Source organism: Salmo trutta, chromosome 18, assembly GCF_901001165.1.
Source record: "Salmo trutta chromosome 18, fSalTru1.1, whole genome shotgun sequence".
In the NCBI taxonomy this organism is placed as follows: domain Eukaryota; kingdom Metazoa; phylum Chordata; class Actinopteri; order Salmoniformes; family Salmonidae; genus Salmo; species Salmo trutta.
In genome coordinates, this window is record NC_042974.1 from 35,212,238 (window position 1) to 35,232,501 (window position 20,264).

Here is a 20,264-nt window from a genome sequence, read left to right on the forward strand (position 1 = left end):
ACCGTGAAGCATGGAGGAGGAGGTGTGATTTTGTCGGGGTGCTTTGCTGGTGACACTGTTGGGGATTTATTTAGAATTCAAGGCACACTTAACCAGCATGGCTACCACAGCATTCTGCAGCGATACGACATCCCATCTGGTTTGCGCATAGTAGGACTATCATTTTGTTTCCAACAGGACAATGACCCAAAACACCCCCAGGCTGTGTAAGGGCTATTTGACCAAGAAGGAGAGTGATGGAGTGCTGCATCAGATGACCTGGCCTCCACAATCACCCCATCTCAATCCAATTGAGATTGTTTGGGATGAGTCAGACCGCAGAGTGAAGGATAAGCAGCCAAGTGCACAGCATATGTGGGAACTCCTTCAAAACTTTTGGAAAAATGTTCCTCATGAAGCTAGTTGAGAGAATGCCAAGTGTGTGTATAGCTTATATTAAGGCAAAGGGTGGCTACTTTGAAGAATCTAAAATCTGAAATATATTTTGAATTGTTTAACACCTTTTTGATTACTACATGATTCGATATGTGTTATTTCATAGTTTTGATGTCTTCACTATTATTCTACAATGTAGAAAAGAGTAAAAATAAAGAAAAACCCTTGAATGAGTAGGTGTGTCCAAACTTTTAACTGGTACTGTACATGCTTAGTTGAGGTCAAAAAAGTGAATAAAAGTCTGTCAGTGGTATAAATACTTGGTAGAACTGCAATACAGAAACCAGCTACCCACTGAATGTACACATTGTGCTGTGTTTATGTCTATTCTCTGAAAAATAGTTATTATATGGAAAATGTTATTTAAATACCAGATTTCCTATAATATCCTCCAATATTCTATATGTGCAAGTTGATATGGTATTTGGGTTGCTATAACATTTGCTTTGAAGTAACTTTGAAGATTTGTGCATGCTTTTTGAAGCCTCCTGACATAGGCCCTACCACTCCCATTGTTTCACTAGCAGCAATGCTAATGTTGGTTTTAGGGTAACTAAATAAAGAAAACAAATCCATATTTTTGGTCGTTCTCTTTCAGGATGAATGTCAATAAAATGAAGTATATTTAAAACTTTAGTGTACCGCCCCTTTAAATGACAGTCGTTTGTCCACATAAATAAGGTCAAATTAATATTTACTTAAACATTCTAAAAACTAAATGATACTACAATCAAATGATGGTACATTTCACTGCATCTGTCCGGTGTATGTGACAATAAAAATAAAACAATAATAATAATTTCCGCTCTTTAGTACTAGCATGGATCCTACTTTGGAAAAAAGCTGCACATTATTAAGGAAAACATTTCTATTTTAGTTTTACAGAATATGCAAGTTGACTGTATATTTGCTAAAACAACATTCCGGTTTTGTTATTTTTTTGATAACATTATTTACATGTCTAATGACGTTTTGATAAGAATTAAGTTTAGATTAGTCTGTAATTGTTGCTTTTCCCGTAGTTTTTTCTTGGGGTCAAAATTACCCCAGTTGGTAATTTAAAATAAATTAGTAGAATGAGGGTTGACAGATTATGAGCTTTTAAACATAAGATTTTAACTGAACAGTTACTTTAAGCCTATCAAAACATTTTATTCATTTGAGTCCCACTTTGGAGAGATATAGCCTACTGTGTTACATGGTGCACAAGGGACATCTAGTGGACATTTGGATACATTATTCTAAGTTATTTTAATTGATTTCTTCACTCAAAAATCTCCACCCATTTATTTGATGGGTCATAAATTAAAAACACCAATTTCACATCTTCATACAAGGCAGCAATAATGTTTACTATAATAGTCCAGGGTTTCATTTTTCAAAAGCCTATGTGTCTGTGTGTGTGCATGTGTGTGTGTGTGCGTGCATATGGGGTTCCTTCACCTCTGTAAGGTATAACGAGAGGTATTGACTTTTTTCCACGCCTCCATTTAACTCTTTGATAGTTGACTTCGATAGTTCCCCATGCCTTTGGGAATTAATTATAGGAAAGCTGGAGGCTGCTTGAGGATGGTTACTCTGCTGTCTGTGTGTTAACTTGTTACTATGATGCAAGGCAAACATGTGGTGTCGTGGCGTTCTCTGGCTGTGGGCAACCTAGAGAGATTGATTGGTGAAGGATCAGGGCCACATTCAGTAGACATGGCGCCTCAGGAGAAGTTGCCATTTTCCCCAGAACAATATGCCTCATTACTGGCACACTCACAATAAAGGTAAATGTACATTGTTTTTCTCTTAGAACACAGCTTACTGTGTGTTACTTAGGCCCCTCAGCAACAACCTTGTCTCACTCCATAGTCGTCAATGGGTATCTTTTCATACTACATGACTGCATACACATACGATTCCCTTAGGTAGGTGTTTCTATTATCTATTAATGCAACCATGCGTCATAACATACTTTCCTTTTTTGTCTAAACCATACAGTTGTGCAATTAGAAAAAAGCATGTGATCAGTATCAAGTAAATTTTAACCATCATGTTAAACCACCTTGGTATGCTATTCTCATGAGCCATTACAAATCTCAAGCTAGAAGTGTATGAATGTTTGTCGAGAGAGACTAACGGTATACTTGTGGAGGCTAATGTATACAATATTCAGTGTTTTGTGCCCTGGTGAAGAAGCCTCTGGTCACTTGAGCAGCTAAATGAAAACACACAATAGAGTATCACAGAGATCAATTAAACCTTCTGGATTCACTGTTGCCCCAGTCCTCCATTCCACCAACCCCTCCCCCTTGCCCCTGGTCAGTCTCAGACGCAATCGACTGGACCTGTCTGGTCAGCTCATGGGCATGAGCTCTGTCCAACCCTCGGTCTTCACATACAACAGCAAAGACAAACACAATCAATTATTCAGTACTGACTCTTGTTTGGCTTCTGTGCTTTTCATATTATTTCTCAATTTTTGTTTTTTTCTACTCTCCTCTTGCAAGCAGAGAGGAGAAACTGAGAGATACATGAGGCCTGAGGATTTGATATTGGTGTGGCTTGTTAAATTGGCCTTGACGGCAGAGTAAATATATGCATTGCCTTCAAAACTGTCCTCACTGCAGACCTACTAAAGAGCCCTATGGGTCGCTATAACAGCTTGTAAGATAATATTCTGTTTGTTTGTTTCTTTATTTCTTTGAATCAGTGGCCTTCTGTAGCTCAGTTGGTAAAGAATGGTACCTGCTACATCAGGATAGTGTGTTTAATTCCCAGGACCACCCATACTTAAAACGTACACTACAGTTCAAAAGTTTGGGGTCACTTAGAAATGTCCTTGTATTTGAAAGAAAAGCACATTTTTTGTCCATTAAAATAACATCAAATTGATCAGAAATACAGTGTAGACATTAATGTTGTCAATGACTATTGCAGCTGGAAACGGCTGCTTTTTAATGGAATATCTACATAGGCGAACAGAGGCCCATTATCAGCAACCATCACTCCTGTGTTCCAATGGCACGTTGTGTTAGCTAATCCAGGTTTATTATTTTAAAAGGCTAACTGATCATTAGAAAACACTTTTGCAGTTATGTTAGCACAGCTGAAAACTGTTGTCTGATTAAAGAAGCAATAAAACTGGCCTTCTTTAGACTAGTTGAGTATCTGGTACATCAGAATTTGTGGATTCGATTACAGGCACAAAATGGCTAGAAACAAAGACCTTTCTTCTGAAACTCGTCAGTCTATTGTTCTGAGAAATGAAGGCTATTCCATGCGAGAAATTGGCAAGAAACTGAAGATCTTGTACAACGCTGTCTACTACTCCCTTCACAGAACAGCGCAAACTGGCTATAACCAGAATAGGAAGAGGAGTGGGAGGCCCCGGTGCACAACTGAGCAAGAGGACAAGTACATTAGAGTGTCTAGTTTGAGAAACAGATGCCTCACAAGTGTATGTACGCATGACTTCACTTTGAAGAAAAGCGTCTGCTAAATGGCATATATTAGAATTGTTGGAAAAGGACCCCGTAAGTAAGCATTTCGCTGTTAGTCCATACCTGTTGCATGTGACAAATAACATTTGATTTCATATTACCTAACAAGATCAGTTGGTCACACAAGATGCGCAAGTACTACATAGACTATGTGTAGGGTATATAATTACCTGCACTTGTAGCTGCTGTATGTACTCTTCTTCTGCTTTATTAAATCACACACAAGACATTGTGAAACTTGTAAAACTCCATAATGGTACTGTATGTTCATGCTCTACTGTAGTTTCATCAAGATAGAATAGACTGTAATTTCCTTTAGCATATTGTATTCCACTAGATGGCGTTATGTCACTGACTATTCACAGTCCTTACAGCTATAGCCCTCTTATAGCATACAGGCCATTTGAAAGATCAGTCTAAAACAATGTCAACAACTTACTGCCTTCAATTCATATGGGTCAGTATGTATGGTAAGAATCAACTGCTAGTGTACTTAACTCATTGAGAAACTTTGCAGAAACAGGGAGGACCAATCAAGACACTCTTTAAATACCATTTGACATGTTCAGATGAACAGATTCCACCCATGCAATTGAGCAACCAATACATTTGGTTTCATCTCACCTACTTTTAAGACAATTTCTTACAGGGAACATTTTAAGTTGTTTCTAGTGCTAACAATTATGCTAACAATTAATCAATAGGACTGTGACCTCTTTTTTTTGTTTGACAATCAACATAAATGGTCACTATATCACGTGAAGATAAAGCAAATACTGAAGTCCTCAAAATATCTTTGTTTTAATTTTGAATTAACGGCACCCGAAAAAGGTCAATCCATCCCCTGGCCTATTGGAATCCTTCTGTTATAACAACAGATAAGAAAAAAGAGGGGTTAAATTGCACTTGGATCTTCTCTTCTTCCTACCGCCATGACCTCACTCTGGGGAAATGGTGGAGATTGTGTGTACCCTGACTCTCAATAATGCTAGACAATGAAGTATTGGCTCATAACATGCCACAATATAGGACAAGCATAAAGGGCTTAGTAGTTAATAAAGTAGCAAGTCTTCAAATCCATGTCAGAAGATCAGGGGGCCACAGGGACCTTTCATAACACTTGTATGTGCAGGTTCAATCGCAGTGAAAAGGTTACACTTCCACATTGAACTGGTCCACCCTGACGAGTTCATGTACACCACAGACTTCAAGACCACATTTCTGACAGGATTTCAGGGAACAAGCACTCATTTTGAATGGTTCTTTATTGAAGAAATGCAGCTTGATAAACCTGTGGCTTATCAGATGGTGTTTGTACTTAGTGCTGTACTCTGTCATTACTGTAATGTGTTTGGCAGCATACTGTAGCTACATGCTTTTCTGATGCTAATATATTTTAAAATGTTGTATAAAGTACAATAAGTTGCACTGTTGTTTTGTCACCAATTTACTTGAATAAATCATTTAAATAACACCAGTGTAAATGATGTCACAAATGTTATACAATGTTAATAATATTGCTAATTGAATTAAGTAGCTTAAGGAGCACAAACACAGTCTGTCTCGGTAATTAAGTACAGTTTCTCCATCTGCGTTTCACAAACGAAGTCTCTCTTTCTCTCTGGTGAACGTATCCTTTACTCGAACACAGACACTCCTCCAGCATTTCCACCCACTTTGTGAGTCTTTGATCCACATTATTCCAGTTAAAGTTACACCCATGTGCTGCAAGTTGAAACTTTCATCATTGTTGCTCAGGGAAACCTTATACCCGTGGCGCCTTCTTGCTTTTGTCCTTCCCTTTAGTGACAGAACTCTCTTATGGTGCGGGACAAAAGACTACTCACGACACCATTTTATGATCTCTGTGATGAAACCGTTTCTTTCTTCTTTCATGTTACCTAAATATGTCCCTTTAATCCAAGATGTAATGTCACAGCAACAGCATTCACATTCTTTGTATTGTGACATGAATTTGGAAAGCAGCATATGTTGAGCTGAAACAACTACAACTAACAGCCTGAGAAGTGCTTCATGCAGTATGAATATTATGATAGAAAAAGTCATCCAAAACAACCTGTCGGTGTGTGTGTGTATGTTTGTGCATGCGTGCTCGCACGTGTGTACGTGGTTTGCGAAAGACAGACGCACCTGATAGAAACAGATGCAAAGGATTTTTTTTACGATTTTTTTTTTCAAAGTTCACTGTTAATTAGTTTATTGGATTTTATGGGTCTATTGTGTCCTTGTGTAGCCTTGTACAGGCATTAATGCAGTCTCTGCACCTTCTTGTTAATCAATGTGGACTGTTGACAAAGCTTACCAGCACACAGATTATCTCATGTCAAACTGTCTGACTCAAACCCCTCATTAGACACTTTGAATGTTTGCATCCAAAGTATCCAAAAACTATAGTTTAGTAAACATTCAAAGTGTCTAATGAGTGGTTTAATGGACTCACATAAATGCACTGTTTCCCTCTATGTTGCAGTTCCACTGTAAAGTTAGCTTGGTATGTTTACACAGGATTTCTGCATCTGTCTTTCATAGCCCCGTGGGCCAACTAAAATCAAGGGGAACTAAGATTATCATCCCGTTTCTCAAAGGAGCTTTTCCTTATGCACACCCTCACAGATGTCGACATTTGGTTAGACGGTGTACTGGGAGACGCAGATTAACAGAGTTTGGGCAAGTCTGTTTGTGAATTACAAGGATGGTTACTTTAGTGCAAATAGACCATAGAACGTGTAAGCCTATTTCTGTATTTTGTATCGCAGATTTTTTGCACTTTTCAGAATTGACCAACATGAACAAGATGCTTAAGATTGATCTCTATTATCAAATTGAAAGGACACTCTTAGTCAGATTGATAGGCTTTCATATGGAATAACAGATGGTGAGAATATGTCATAATACTATAAAATCCAACAGGAATGAATCAATCCCACTGTTGGAGTTAGCTTGTTTTAGAATCGACATAATCTTTATGCAAATTCAAAGAAACAAACAAATAAGCTAGTGAGTACAGTATGTATCTGGGGCAAATATTGACCACCTATAGATTTTGTTTATGTACACCACATTCAAATCAAATCAAAGTTTATTGATCGTGTACACAGATTTGCAGGTGTCATAGCAGGTGCAGTGAAATGCTTATGTTACTAGCTCCAACAGTGCAATAGAATGTCTCCAAATACAATACAAATACACAAACAATCCAAAATCTAAACAAGAAATCAAGAAATCACAGAATGAGTCCAATTAGCAATCCAGACTCGATAAATTAGAGTTAGCATCCAGAAATACAGTGGATATATATATATATGCACAGTAGCAGTCAAAGGTTTGGACACACCTACTCATTCAAGGGTTTTTATTTATTTTTACTATGTTCTACATTGTAGAATAATAGTGAAGACATCAAAACTATGAAATAACACATATGGAATCATGTACAGTGAGGGAAAAAGGTATTTGATCCCCTGCTGATTTTGTACATTTGCCCACTGACAAAGAAATGATCAGTCTATAATTTTAATGTTAGGTTTATTTGAACAGTGAGAGACAGAATAACTACAAAAAAATCCAGAAAAGCGCATGTCAAAAATGTTATAAAATGATTTGCATTTTAATGAGGGAAATAAGTATCTGACCCCTCTGCAAAACATGACTTAGTACTTGGTGGCAAAACCCTTGTTGGCATCACAGAGGTCAGACGTTTGTTGTAGTTGGCCACCAGGTTTGCACACATCTCAGGAGGGATTTTGTCCCACTCCTCTTTGCAGATCTTCTCCAAGTCATTAAGGTTTCGAGGCTGACGTTTGGCAACTCGAACCTTCAGCTCCCTCCACAGATTTTCTATGGGATTAAGGTCTGGAGACTGGCTAGGCCACTCCAGGACCTTAATGTGCTTCTTCTTGAGCCACTCCTTTGTTGCCTTGGCCGTGTGTTTTGGGTCATTGTCATGCTGGAATACACATTTTCAATACCCTGGCTGAGGGAAGGAGGTTCTCACCCAAGATTTGATACATGACCCCGTCCATCGTCCCTTTGATGCGGTGAAGTTGTCCTGTCCCCTTAGCAGAAAAACACCCCCAAAGCATGATGTTTCCACCTCCATGTTTGACGGTGGGGATGGTGTTCTTGGGGTCATAGGCAGCATTCTTCCTCCTCCAAACACGGCGAGTTGAGTTGATGCCAAAGAGCTCCATTTTGGTCTCATCTGACCACAACACTTTCACCCAGTTGTCCTCTGAATCATTCAGATGTTCATTGGCAAACTTCAGACGGGCATGTATATGTGCTTTCTTAAGCAGGGGGACCTTGCGGGCGCTGCAGGATTTCAGTCATTCACGGCGTAGTGTGTTACCAATTGTTTTCTTGGTGACTATGATCCCAGCTGCCTTGAGATCATTGACAAGATCCTCCCGTGTAGTTCTGGGCTAATTCCTCACCGTTCTCATGATCATTGCAACTCCACGAGGTGAGATCTTGCATGGAGCCCCAGGCTGAGGGATATTGACAGTTCTTTTGTGTTTCTTCCATATGTGAATAATCGCACCAACTGTTGTCACCTTCTCACCAAGCTGTTTGGCGATGGTCTTGTAGCCCATTCCAGCCTTGTGTAGGTCTACAATCTTGTCCCTGACATCATTTGAGAGCTCTTTGGTCTTGGCCATGGTGGAGAGTTTGGAATCTGATTGATTGATTGCTTCTGTGGACAGATGTGTTTTATACAGGTAACAAGCTGAGATTAGGAGCACTCCCTTTAAGAGTGTGCTCCTAATCTCAGCTCGTTACCTGTATAAAAGACACCTGGGAGTCAGAAATCTTTTTGATTGAGATGGGGTCAAATACATATTTCCCTCATTAAAATGCAAATCAATTTATAACATTTTTGACATGTGTTTTTCTGGATTTTTTTGTTGTTATTCTGTCTCTCACTGTTCAAATAAACCTACCATTAAAATGATAGACTGATCATTTCTTTGTCAGTGGGCAAACGTACGAAATCAGCAGGGATCAAATACTTTTTTCCCTCACTGTAGTAACCAAAAAAGTGTTAAACAAATCAAAATGTATTTTATATTTGAGATTCTTCAAAGTAGCCACTCTTTGCCTTGATGACAGCTTTGCATAATGTTGGCATTCTCTCAACCAGCTTCATGAGGTAGTCACCTGGAATGCATTTCAATTAACAGGTAATCTCCACCTGGCACAGCCAGGAGAGGACAAGCCACCCCTCAGAGCCTTGTTCCTCTCTAGGTTTCTTCCTAGGTTCATGCCTTTCTAGGGAGTTTTTCCTAGCCACCGTGCTTCTACATCTGCATTACATGCTGTTTGGGGTTTTAGGCTGGGTTTCTGTATAGTGCTTTGTGACTGGCTGATGTAAAAAGAGCTTGATAAATACATTTCATTGATTGATTGTTAAATATGTGGAATTTATTTCCTTCTTATTGCGTTTGAGACAATCAGTTGTGTTGTGACAAGGTAGGGGTGGTATACAGAAGATAGCCCTATTTGGTAAAAGACCAAGTCCATATTATGGCAATAACAGCTCAAATAAGCAAAGACAAATGACAGTCCATCATGACTTTAGGACATGAAGGTCAGTCAATATGGAAAATGTCAAGAACTTTGAAAGTTTCTTCAAGTACAGTTGCAAAAACCATCAAGCGCTATGATGAAACTGGCTCTCATGAGGACCGCCACAGGATAGGAAGACCCAGAGTTACTTCTGCTGCAGAGGATAAATTCATTCGAGAATTTATCAGAAATTTCAGCCCAAATAAATGCTTCACATAGTTCAAGTAACAGACACATCTCAACATTAACTGTTCAGAGGAGACTGCGTGAATCAGGCCTTCATGGTCGAATTGTTGTTAAGAAACCAAATTTGAGATTTTTGGTTCTAACCGCCGTGTCTTTGTGAGATGCAGAGTAGGTGAACGGATGATCTCCGCGTGTGTGGTTCCCACCGTGAAGCTTGGAGGAGGAGGTGTGATGGTGTTGGGGTGCTTTGCTAGTGACACTGTCTATGATTTATAAAGAATTCAAGGAACACTTAACCAGCATGGCTACCACAGCATTTTTCAGTGATAAGCCATCCAATCTGGTTTGCGCTTCGTGGGACTATCATTAATTTTTCAACAGGACAATGACCCAACACACCTCCAGGCTGTCTATGGGCTCCCGAATGGCGCAGCAGTCTAAGGCACTGCATCTCAGTGCAAAAGGTGTCACTACAGTCCCCTGTTCAAATCCAGGCTGCGCACAATTGTTCCAGGTTTGGTCGGGGTAGGCCATCATTGTAAATAAGATATTTTTCTTAACTGACTTGCCTAGTTAAATAAAGGTTAAATAAAAAAATATATATAAATTTAAAAAGGGCTTTTTGACCAAGAAGAAGAGTGATGGAATGCTGCATCATATGACCTCGACAATCACCCGTCCTCATCCAAATTGTGATGGTTTGGGATGAGTTGTACCGCAGAGTGAAGGAAAAGCAACCAACAAGTTCTCAGCATGTATGGGAAATCATTCAAGACTGTTTGAAAAGCATTACAGGTGGAGCAGGTTGAGAGAATACCAAGAGTGTGCAGAGCTGTCATCAAGGCAAAGGGTGGCTACTTTGAATAACTATTTCATAGTTTTGATGTCTTCACTATTATTCTACAATATATAAAATAGTACAAATAAAGTAAAACCCTTGAATGAGTAGGTGTGTCCAAACTTTTGACTGGTGCTGTATATGTGATGTGTATAGACAGTATATAGAGTGCCTTCAGAAAGTATTCACACCCCTAGACTTTTGTTGCGTTACAGCCTGATATTAAAATTGATTACATTTAGATATTTTTGGGGTCACTGGCCTACACAGAATACCTCATAATGTCAAATTGGAATGATGTTTTCAATTTTTTTACAAATTAATAAAAAAATGAAAGCTGAAATGTCTTGTGTCAATAAGTATTCAACCCCTTTGTTATGGCAAGCCTAAATAAGTTAATAAGTAAAAATGTGCTTTACTAGTCGCATAACAAGTTGCATGGACTGACTCGGTGTGCAATAATAGTGCTTAACATGATTTTGAATGACTACCTCATCCCTACACCACACATAAAAAAGTATCTGTAAGATTCCTTGTAGAGAAGGGCACCTATTGGTAGATACAAATAAAAAAAGCTGTCATTGAATATCCCTTTGAGCATGGTGAAGTTAATAATTACAGTTTGGATGGTGTATTAATACACTCATTACTACAAAGATACAGGCATCCTTCCTAACCCAGTTGCCAGAGAGGAAGGGAAACACTCAGGGATTTCACCATCAGGCCAATGGTGACTATAAAACAGTTACAAAGTGTAATGTCTGTGATAGGAGAAAACTGAGTATGGATCAATAACATTGTAGTTACTCCACAATACTAACCTAAATGACAGAGTGAAAATAAGGAAGCTTGTACAGAATAAAAATATTCCAAACATGCATTTTGTTTGCAACAAGGCACTAAAGTAATTCTTTAAAAAATGTGGCAAAGCAATTAACTTTTTGTCCTGAATACAAAGTGTTATTTTTGGGGCAAATACAATTCAACACATTTCTGAGTATCACTCTCAATATTTTCAAGCATAGTGTCAGCTGCATCATGTTATGGGTATGCTTATAATCGTTAATAAGGGCTGGGAAGCTTTTCAGGATAAAAAAGAAATGGAATGGAGCTAAGCACAGGAAAATCCTAGAGGAAAACCTGGTTCAGTCTGCTTTTCACCAGACACAGTGAGATGAATTCACATTTCAGCAGGACAATAACTTACCAAGAAGCCAGTGGTGTTCATGAGTGGCCGAGTTACATTTTTTACTTAAATCTACTTGAAAATATATGGCAAGACCTGAAAATGGATGTCTAGCAATGATGAACAACCAATTTGACAGCGCTTAAAGAAATTTGAAAACAATCATGGGAAAATGTTGCACAATCCAGGTGTGGAAAGCTCTTAGAGCAGTGGTTCTCAATCCTGGTCCTGGGGACCCAAAGGGTGCAGATTTTTGTTTTTGCCCTAGCACTACACACCTGATTCAAATCATCAAAGCCTTTTGATGAGTTGATCATTTGAATCAGCTGTGTAGTGCTGGGGCAAAAACAAAGATGTGCACCCCTTTGGGCCCCCAGGACCAGGATTGAGAACCAGTGTCTTAGAGACTTACACAGAAAGACTCAGCAAAGTATTGACTCATGGGTGTGAATGCTTATGTAAATTATATACCTCTGTATTTCATTTTCAATACATTTGCAACAATTTCTAAAAACATGTTTTCACTATGTCATTATGGGGTATTGTGTGTAGATGAGTGAGATTTTTTTTTATTTAATCAATTTTTAATTCAGTCTGTAACACAACAAAATGTGGAATATGTCGAGGGGTATGCATACTTTCTGAAGGCACTGTAATTTGGAAAAAAATTGTATGGACAGTAGTTGGCAAATTAGGATGAGCTATGTTGAGAATACAGTATATGCATACACAGTGAGTAAACAATAGTATATAAACAGAATGTGAGGTGGCCAGTGTTCAATGACTGTATACATGGGGTATGAAGTGTTCTTCCCAGAGAGCTCCTGAATGCTTTTCCTTCTCTTCCCAAGTCCCTCTGCTGCTGCTGCTACTGCTGCTGCATGCCGTGGAAAGTAGGCCAAGTGAGCACCAGGGCGTTGCTTTTTTAAGATGATCAGTTTGTCAGTGTGTGTTTGTGTGTGTGCTCAGGACGGCTATTCATGTGGCTTGACTCTGTAGAACAAAGAGCAGCATTATACAATTTGCACCACATCCAATAGCAAGGGGAAAGGATAGGTTGGAAAATAGGGACTGAGCTCTTACACATAGATTGCAAAAACTGGCTTGTGTTGTAATTTCATTTACCTCCACTGTTTTACCCCTTTGTTGCATCAAAAAGGTTCCTTGCCAGTAACACTCATCTGCACTCTGCAGGAGAATACTGAAGGTGGGATTATTTTTAGTTTTGCTGTGCTGCTTTCACCTTGACCCCGTCTCTGTCTTCTGACATTATCATTATCATTCCTGGTCATAAAAACACTTCTATTTCAGCTTTCATTTCAGCTGTAGGTGTTTATCATTTGAGCTGTTTTGAATTGTATTATGGCTCTCTGATAAGGGTGAGATCTTTCCATTGTGTGTCGTTGTGTTTTTCTATTAAAGCTTTATTGAATTAAAGTTAATCTCACCATTTAACACAAAGGTACAATCACAGAATTGAGTATCATGTGCCACCAAACAGCTATCGATGAAATGGTGCAACCATGGTTGAGTATGAAAGACAAAGGGAATGCATCATTTGACAGAAGCTTCAACGTAGATTTAAGAAAACATCTAGGATTAATGGTTGAAGTTCTCATACGATTTTATTGTTTCCCCAGATTGAATTAATCTAACAAGATGCCCATGACTATAAACTAACTGAAGAGCAACCTGTGGATATCAGCTGAAGAACATTTGACTTCTAGCGAGCCATACTGTCACATCCTCTGCACACCCAATACGGTTACTTTTTCTAAATTGAAATGACTGTAAATGTTGTTCGGTCTGTGTATATCTGTGGTGATAAGTGGTCTGGTGATACAGAGTATCCGAATAGCCTCCTATTATGAGCGTTCATAGAGTGCCTTGTGAATCTTCTCTGAAAACTGAACTCTATAATCCTTCCTATAATCTTTGACAATTTTGCAGACTCCTGTAGGTGGGGCAATATCACCATAGAACAGCTAGTCAATCAAGTGGCTCAATGAGCAAAACAAGGATCTCTAGATTCTAAGAGGGAACCCTACATGGTAGCATCTCTTTGGCAAAAGGACTGTAAATGTTTTGTTGACATGTACTGTATGTCTAAGTTCTCGATTGGCAATGGAAGTTATTATTTGAGTATGAGTTTTTCATTGTTTATTGCAGATGAGTAAAAACAGGTTTGAAGTTGCCTAGTACCTATACCATCTACACTATTGTTCATAAAGAAATCGAAAGAGCTGAAAGGACAACTTTGTTGTGTGACAATTTCAGAGGCCTAATTTCAGGGCCTACGCCTAATTCTAGTGATGGGAATTTTTCAAGATGGGATTTTAGAGCGGTGTAAATAGGGAATGGTCATGCTGTTTTTTGGGGCTCAATTTCCATGGGATATTTTAGATGTTAATAGCCCTGAAGTGGTCTCGGTTTCTTATTTAATTTCTCTCGCCTTTTTAAAATGTGAATCGCCCGCAGACTGCGCCGCGAGGCTCTAAACCGCACAGCAACTCTCTCATCCTTTCCAGCAGAATGAAAATGCAAATTGTGCACGCGGCGAATGACAGAACTCACCATTGCACATAATTAACAAGACCACTCTCAACTAAAGTTGGTGAGGAAAATGTGACCTCGCTGTGTCAATGTAAAATGCTACATATAATAATAATAATAACAATGATAATACATTTTACACTCAAATAGTCTCAATACATTTCTCAGATTTGAGATTCAATCGAACTAGCAGTGCACATTTTACGAAGTTTTATAAAGCCCATGTTTTCGCGTGACAAAATAAAATTGTCATATGTTTTTTGGGTGTTGTGTTGAAATAGACTCCTCTTACAGATGCCTCCATTTTCTGTACTAAACAGGTGTGTACGAACAATAATGTGTAGGCCTATTCAAAGAAAGACAAACTATTACAATGAATTTAATCGAATCCATTCTCCTTTGCATAAAATTGTCCGGGACGATTCAAACTCTGGTTCATTCTGTTGGCGTGAAAAATGAATATTCGATTAATTGCATCACTGAGGAGAACAGCTGCCCCCAATCGACACATGATCTCCACTGTAACCAACGAGGGGCGCTGTCTATTAACTCTGTCCTATGTTGCATCTCCCAGTCTTTCGATATCTTCATCTAATTTCTCTCTAAAATGCTGAACATTTTGTTAGGTTAAACTAATAAAAAAATGTGCAGAACGCGCTCGGAATTTGGTTTCCAGATGTCTGAAATGTGGGCCTAAATGTAGACCATATGCGTTTTTCGTTATGCCATTCAATTCATATTTACTTATGAATTATTATTTAATTGTCTTTCATAATATAGTACTTATGCCCAATGTTTTTATTAGGTTATCTGCATATGTTAGGCCTACTCCTTTATGTCATATCATATTGACTTTTAAACAGATGGTCTACATGAAGTCTACAATGTAAGGCAAATAATTATGCTACAAGTGACATGTCTATAAAGATTTCGGTTTTATATGTATTTAACCAATAAAGCAATGAAGGACAGGCCGATGTAAATGTGAACTCCTTGCAATTGTTAAACGAATTTTCTATTTCAACTTTATAAACATAAAATTATTCAGTAAAATAAATGAGCATATTATGCATCGGTTAGTCTATATTTCTATTTCTAAACTAATTCATAGGTGGGATGTTTATTGGGCCTATATTTGACACTTTAGGCTGGTTTATCACAAACTAATGCATGGATTTTGTAAATGTGTATTACACGCATTTTTTATAATAAAAATGCTGAAAGTTCACAAAGGTGGCTTATCCTTTAATCAATCAAGTTAAAACATGATGGCTAATCAATGCATGTGATTATAATAGTTGTCCTAAAGTCCATGCCGTTCAGGACAGCTGGGCAGTGGCCGTCTGACTTTGTCTTGACATCTGGGAAGCCCGCTGGCCTGTGGCACGTGCATCGGCTGATGTCGCCATTTACATGTAAATTTACTGAGATCATGAGGGCCTCGCCCCGTAAATTCGTAGCAAAAAAGAAGACGTCACCCTTGACACGGTCTTGGAAGTCAATGGAACAAAAGAGCCACGCGCCAATGATCTGAAGAAATTCAGCTTCATCACCATGTTAGCTTTTGGGGATTCATATCTTGGTCATCCCATTTTTATAATGTGATCATTTCAATATGATCAATAAAATAGGCCATATTCTCAATATTGCTTGATGAAGATTTTGTTGAGGAATCTTGTCTTCACTTACCTTCAATGTGGTAGGCCTATATGCCACAATAAATGTTGTTCGAATATGCACAAAATGGTTGTAGCCTGTGTGAAAATTTGATTAATAAGACAAATTGATTGATAGAAATAATAGATAAATAATAAATAGCAGATTCTTCATCCATAAACTTTACACATTGTAATAAAATAGGAGATCAACAAAGAACATTTTTTCGAACGTGTGATTGTAATATTTTCCTAATGATGGCGAGCGCATTTTTCACGATTTAAGCCCACAGTGCAGATGATCCCGGAGAATGAGTCGAGACGGATTTAGGCTCCTCGCATGTGTGTGGAGCAGCTGACGGCCCCTCGCCACGTCCAGATGGCTTTTGAACACAGATTTGCATTCATTTTCCTTTAATGTCTTCTGAAATAGCGGGGCAGCTGCATTTGTTGTCAAATACGGTTTAAAGCCCCCTTACAGGACATCATCGTTACCTACGTGACGGGTGTGGAGATCCATTTTCCCTCTCCAGTCAACAATATCAGATCTAAGAGGATTTGTCTCAAAGTCTCCTAATTTGATAATCTCATTTAAATCGCATTGGTGCGTGTAATTAGGGGTTAAGTTCTAATAAACGACTTGAAGCCATGTTTAAAAACACACAGTATGGCTAGGCCAAAGTTCTGTAAAGAAAGATAGGTTGACAATCTCAAATGAACAGACAAATTTGTCCCGTTCCGCTCCTCAGCCTGTTTTATATTTGTGTTCATGGAAGTGCCAAGAATTACAGCAAAAAACGTGTTAATGGGGCATTTACCTTCATGCCTTCTAAAAAAATATGTGTTGTTTTGACGCACATATAAGGATATATCTTATTATACAGAGTGGCAATAAGGCAATAGATCTTGAAAAGAGGTGAAAGCAACAGATTATTATTCATTTATCTTTGGCAGCAGCTATTAACCCTCAGCACCAGATGGATAGATTGCTGAGGATGTAGGCTACACCTCTTCCTCTCTCCTCCCCCCATTCCCCCTTCACCTATTTGCCCTCAATAATGTGAAGGGTTTTCTGAATCCAAGGCTCGGACATTGTCTCTCCCCCAATCAATCAAACCATTACACTACATATGACTTCTACTGTCACGAGATGAAAATAAAGATCCCTTATGGTTCGAGTATGTTTTATACAAGGCAATCCGGATCTTCGTCACATTAGAGGTCAGGGAATATAAATTGAATGAAATTACACTCTTTATGCTTTCTTGATTAATATTATTTGGAACACACGTAAATGAGTGGAGGTCAATTTCCAAAAAAAGCTAAAAACTTTTTCTCTGCATGGGAGTGAATGACATCCGGAGGCTTTGTTAACATTTTAATATCTGCATAGCAGTGAAACACACTCAGTTTACGGACTAGACCTTATTCCTATCGAGATTCTTAGTCGATGTCGCTTTGATTAAACAATATAGGCTAAATGTGAGATTAAACAAAGATAAGACAATAATTTCAACAAATTATTTTCTAAAGCATGATTTATATAGGCATACCATATGCCTATTAAATGTTTTTGTTAGTATAGCCCACATTAGTGAATTCACTGACGGCCATATCAATCTTATGTGTAATTATACTCCCAATTAAATAACCTAATAAAAATATGAAAATGTCTAATTACAAATCTTCTAAAAAATATAGTGTAGGCCTACCATAAACACGCGTTCACAATAGACAAATGACCATAACAGGAATAGGTTTTTAATATAGTGAATGAATGTTGTGTGACGGTCACACCTCGTTGAATTCATATCATTGAAGAAAAAAAATCAACTCACCACATTGCAAGAGAAAAGTAGAGCGAGTGTTCTCAGGTTGCTTCTATAGGCTAATACTCGAACAGTCGAGCGCCACTGCTTGGCAGGAATCGTCAGAGCTCCATATATGGTAAAAGCTACGCCCCATGAGCGTCATTTTCTGACTGAGCCTCTCCCGTGGGTTTAGAGTTTTGGCTCCCGGGAAAGATTTCAGTCCTCGGGGAAAGAGGGCTTAGTTTTGCATGTTCCCTTCCACCCTGCAACGACGCGAAAGGCCCCTTATCCACCTCTCCTGTGTACCGGGAACACCTCCACGGTGACCAGCTTCTGCGTGTGCTTGTCTTTTGGAGAAGCAGCACCTTTCAATTTCAGGAGTGGTTTATTCAAGTGTCCTGAAGGTTTTGGATGTGGTGCTTCAGGGATGTCGCTACTTTGAGAGCATCATCCACACACAAACAACAGCTATCGAATTTTTCTGTGAATAAGCACAACAAAAAGAAGGAACAATAGCCACAAAAAAAGCCTAGTCTGTTGAACAAGTCACTTTTCCAGTCTGTGGATTCCACACCGACTAAGTAGAGTACTTTGAGAATTGTTCACATCGCTACAACCCAGGACGGATTGAAAAGGGAGGCGAGACCTGTGGACCTGGTTTTCCCCTTGCAAGGCTCAGACGGCATTTACGACTTATCCCGTAAACCCTCAAGGATAACACGTTTGGACGTTTATTTACCGAATTTCACAGGAGGCTCTTTGCACGTAAATTGTTCCAAATGTTTGGGATTCAGGAAACTATATCGCGGGGTGGGACAACGATGAAGGAGGAACCGCTGGGTGGGCTGAATTCTGTCCGCTCATGGATGCACACAGCTGGGGTGGTGGATGCGAACACAGCCGCCCAAAGGTACGCATGCCAAATCATCTGATTTTCTCACGCATTTCTCATATCGACCCTCAATCCCCTCAATACTCTGTATCAATTACGGTCTCCCAATGTCCCCCTTCGGCTCTCCCCTCTTTCATTACATCAGATTACCCTTATTGTGACAAATCAAGAAATCTCTCGTACTCAAACGTGCTTCCACATCTCCACTGTTTTCATTAGCTCCATCATCTGTCTCCCGTGTCTGATACTTAACCGAGATGGTCTCTTGTTTTCTCCCTGCAGTGGTGTTGGCTTGGCACGGGCACATTATGAAAAGCAGCCACCTTCCAACCTCAGAAAATCCAATTTTTTCCATTTCGTCCTGGCACTGTATGACAGACAGGGTCAACCCGTGGAGATCGAAAGGACAGCTTATGTGGACTTTGTGGAGAAAGATAAAGTAAGCGCTTCATGAGAATATCGTTTATTGAATTTGATAATCTTTACTTTGAAATGAACTTGACGTACTTAGAGATGGCTGTGGGTCAATAAAGCAGGTCACGTGCAATATCGATTTTTAACCCCATTCGTCGATAACAGGAGCGTGGTTGTAAGTCTTATTTTTGACAAATTATACATTTAAAATGATGAAATATCAGCTAGATAGATAGATAGATAGATAGATAGATAGATAGATAGATAGATAGATAGATAGATGCTTTATTTTCAGCTGACCATCATCTCAATGTTGATTATTTTCAGGAACCAAACAGTGAAAAAACTAACAATGGGATACACTACAAACTACAATTGTTGTACAGCAATGGTGAGTGAAACAATTATTTAGATAAATTCAATATTACCCAAAAGATAAAGCCTATAAATAATAGTAATAATAATAATAATTATGATGATGGTGATGATGATGATGATGATGATGGTGATGATGATGATCATTATTATTATTGTCATCATCATCACCATCATCGTTATCATCATTATTATCCTTTACAATGAATTTATTTTCTAAATCATTGTTTAAATGTCCAAGTAAAATTATTTATGATGCAGATTATAGATGTATAAATGTTCAGAGTAAAAAAATATATACTTTATATTAATGATTTTTTATTATTTTATCATCGGCATTCATGTACATCTTACACAGCTCTACACCTTTGCCTAAGCTTGTCATGTTTTTTCCCCAGGCGTCAGAACAGAACAGGATCTTTTCATACGGTTAATCGATTCCATGACGAAGCAGGTAAACTACCTTTACTCTTATATTCATACAGCTTGCTTACACTAGAGACATTACTTCTATACATCACCTGCATTCTGCAAATCTCCACAACCTGTGCAATTCATCACACATGCATAATATAACTTATGACATGGGTTTTCTTTACGCAATCATGCATTGACTGAAATGGCTTTATATATAGATTGCGTGTTGGCCTATATCCTGTTTTTGCGCGACTCATAAGTAAAATTAATCAAGCACTAAGTTACCATTAATTTAGCCTACAATTGTGTACCTATACAATATCAATTATGATTGTTGGTTTGTAATGTCGTTACTTTCTGCCGATAATGATATAATGCATTTTTTTTGGCCTATTTATTTTTACATATAAGATATGATAGGCTATTGT

General features: G+C 38.5%; 1 protein-coding gene and 1 long non-coding RNA gene across 13 annotated transcripts in view; one reads left to right on the top strand and one right to left on the bottom strand.

The window, feature by feature from the left end:
- Nucleotides 1–12,300: 12,300 nt before the first annotated feature.
- On the bottom strand, nt 12,301–17,900 carry LOC115153235 (uncharacterized). The gene is made up of 2 exons (XR_003867665.1): nt 17,766–17,900; nt 12,301–12,712 (listed from the first exon to the last, which is right to left on the bottom strand). It is a non-coding gene; the product is annotated as an uncharacterized LOC115153235 (long non-coding RNA).
- A 102-nt stretch (nt 17,901–18,002) lies between these two features.
- Nucleotides 18,003–20,264, top strand: part of LOC115153233 (transcription factor COE3) — a 70,599-nt gene continuing 68,337 nt past the window's right edge. For 8 of the 12 annotated variants that reach the window (XM_029698454.1, XM_029698449.1, XM_029698450.1 and 5 more), the window contains exons 1-4: nt 18,518–18,648; nt 18,913–19,069; nt 19,372–19,435; nt 19,818–19,873. In XM_029698454.1, the coding sequence (XP_029554314.1) occupies nt 18,518–18,648; nt 18,913–19,069; nt 19,372–19,435; nt 19,818–19,873 (408 nt within the window). Of the gene's footprint in view, nt 18,649–18,912; nt 19,070–19,371; nt 19,436–19,817; nt 19,874–20,264 lie in introns of all 12 variants that reach the window. The other 4 variants (XM_029698458.1, XM_029698460.1, XM_029698459.1 and 1 more) reach the window with 3 other exon arrangements.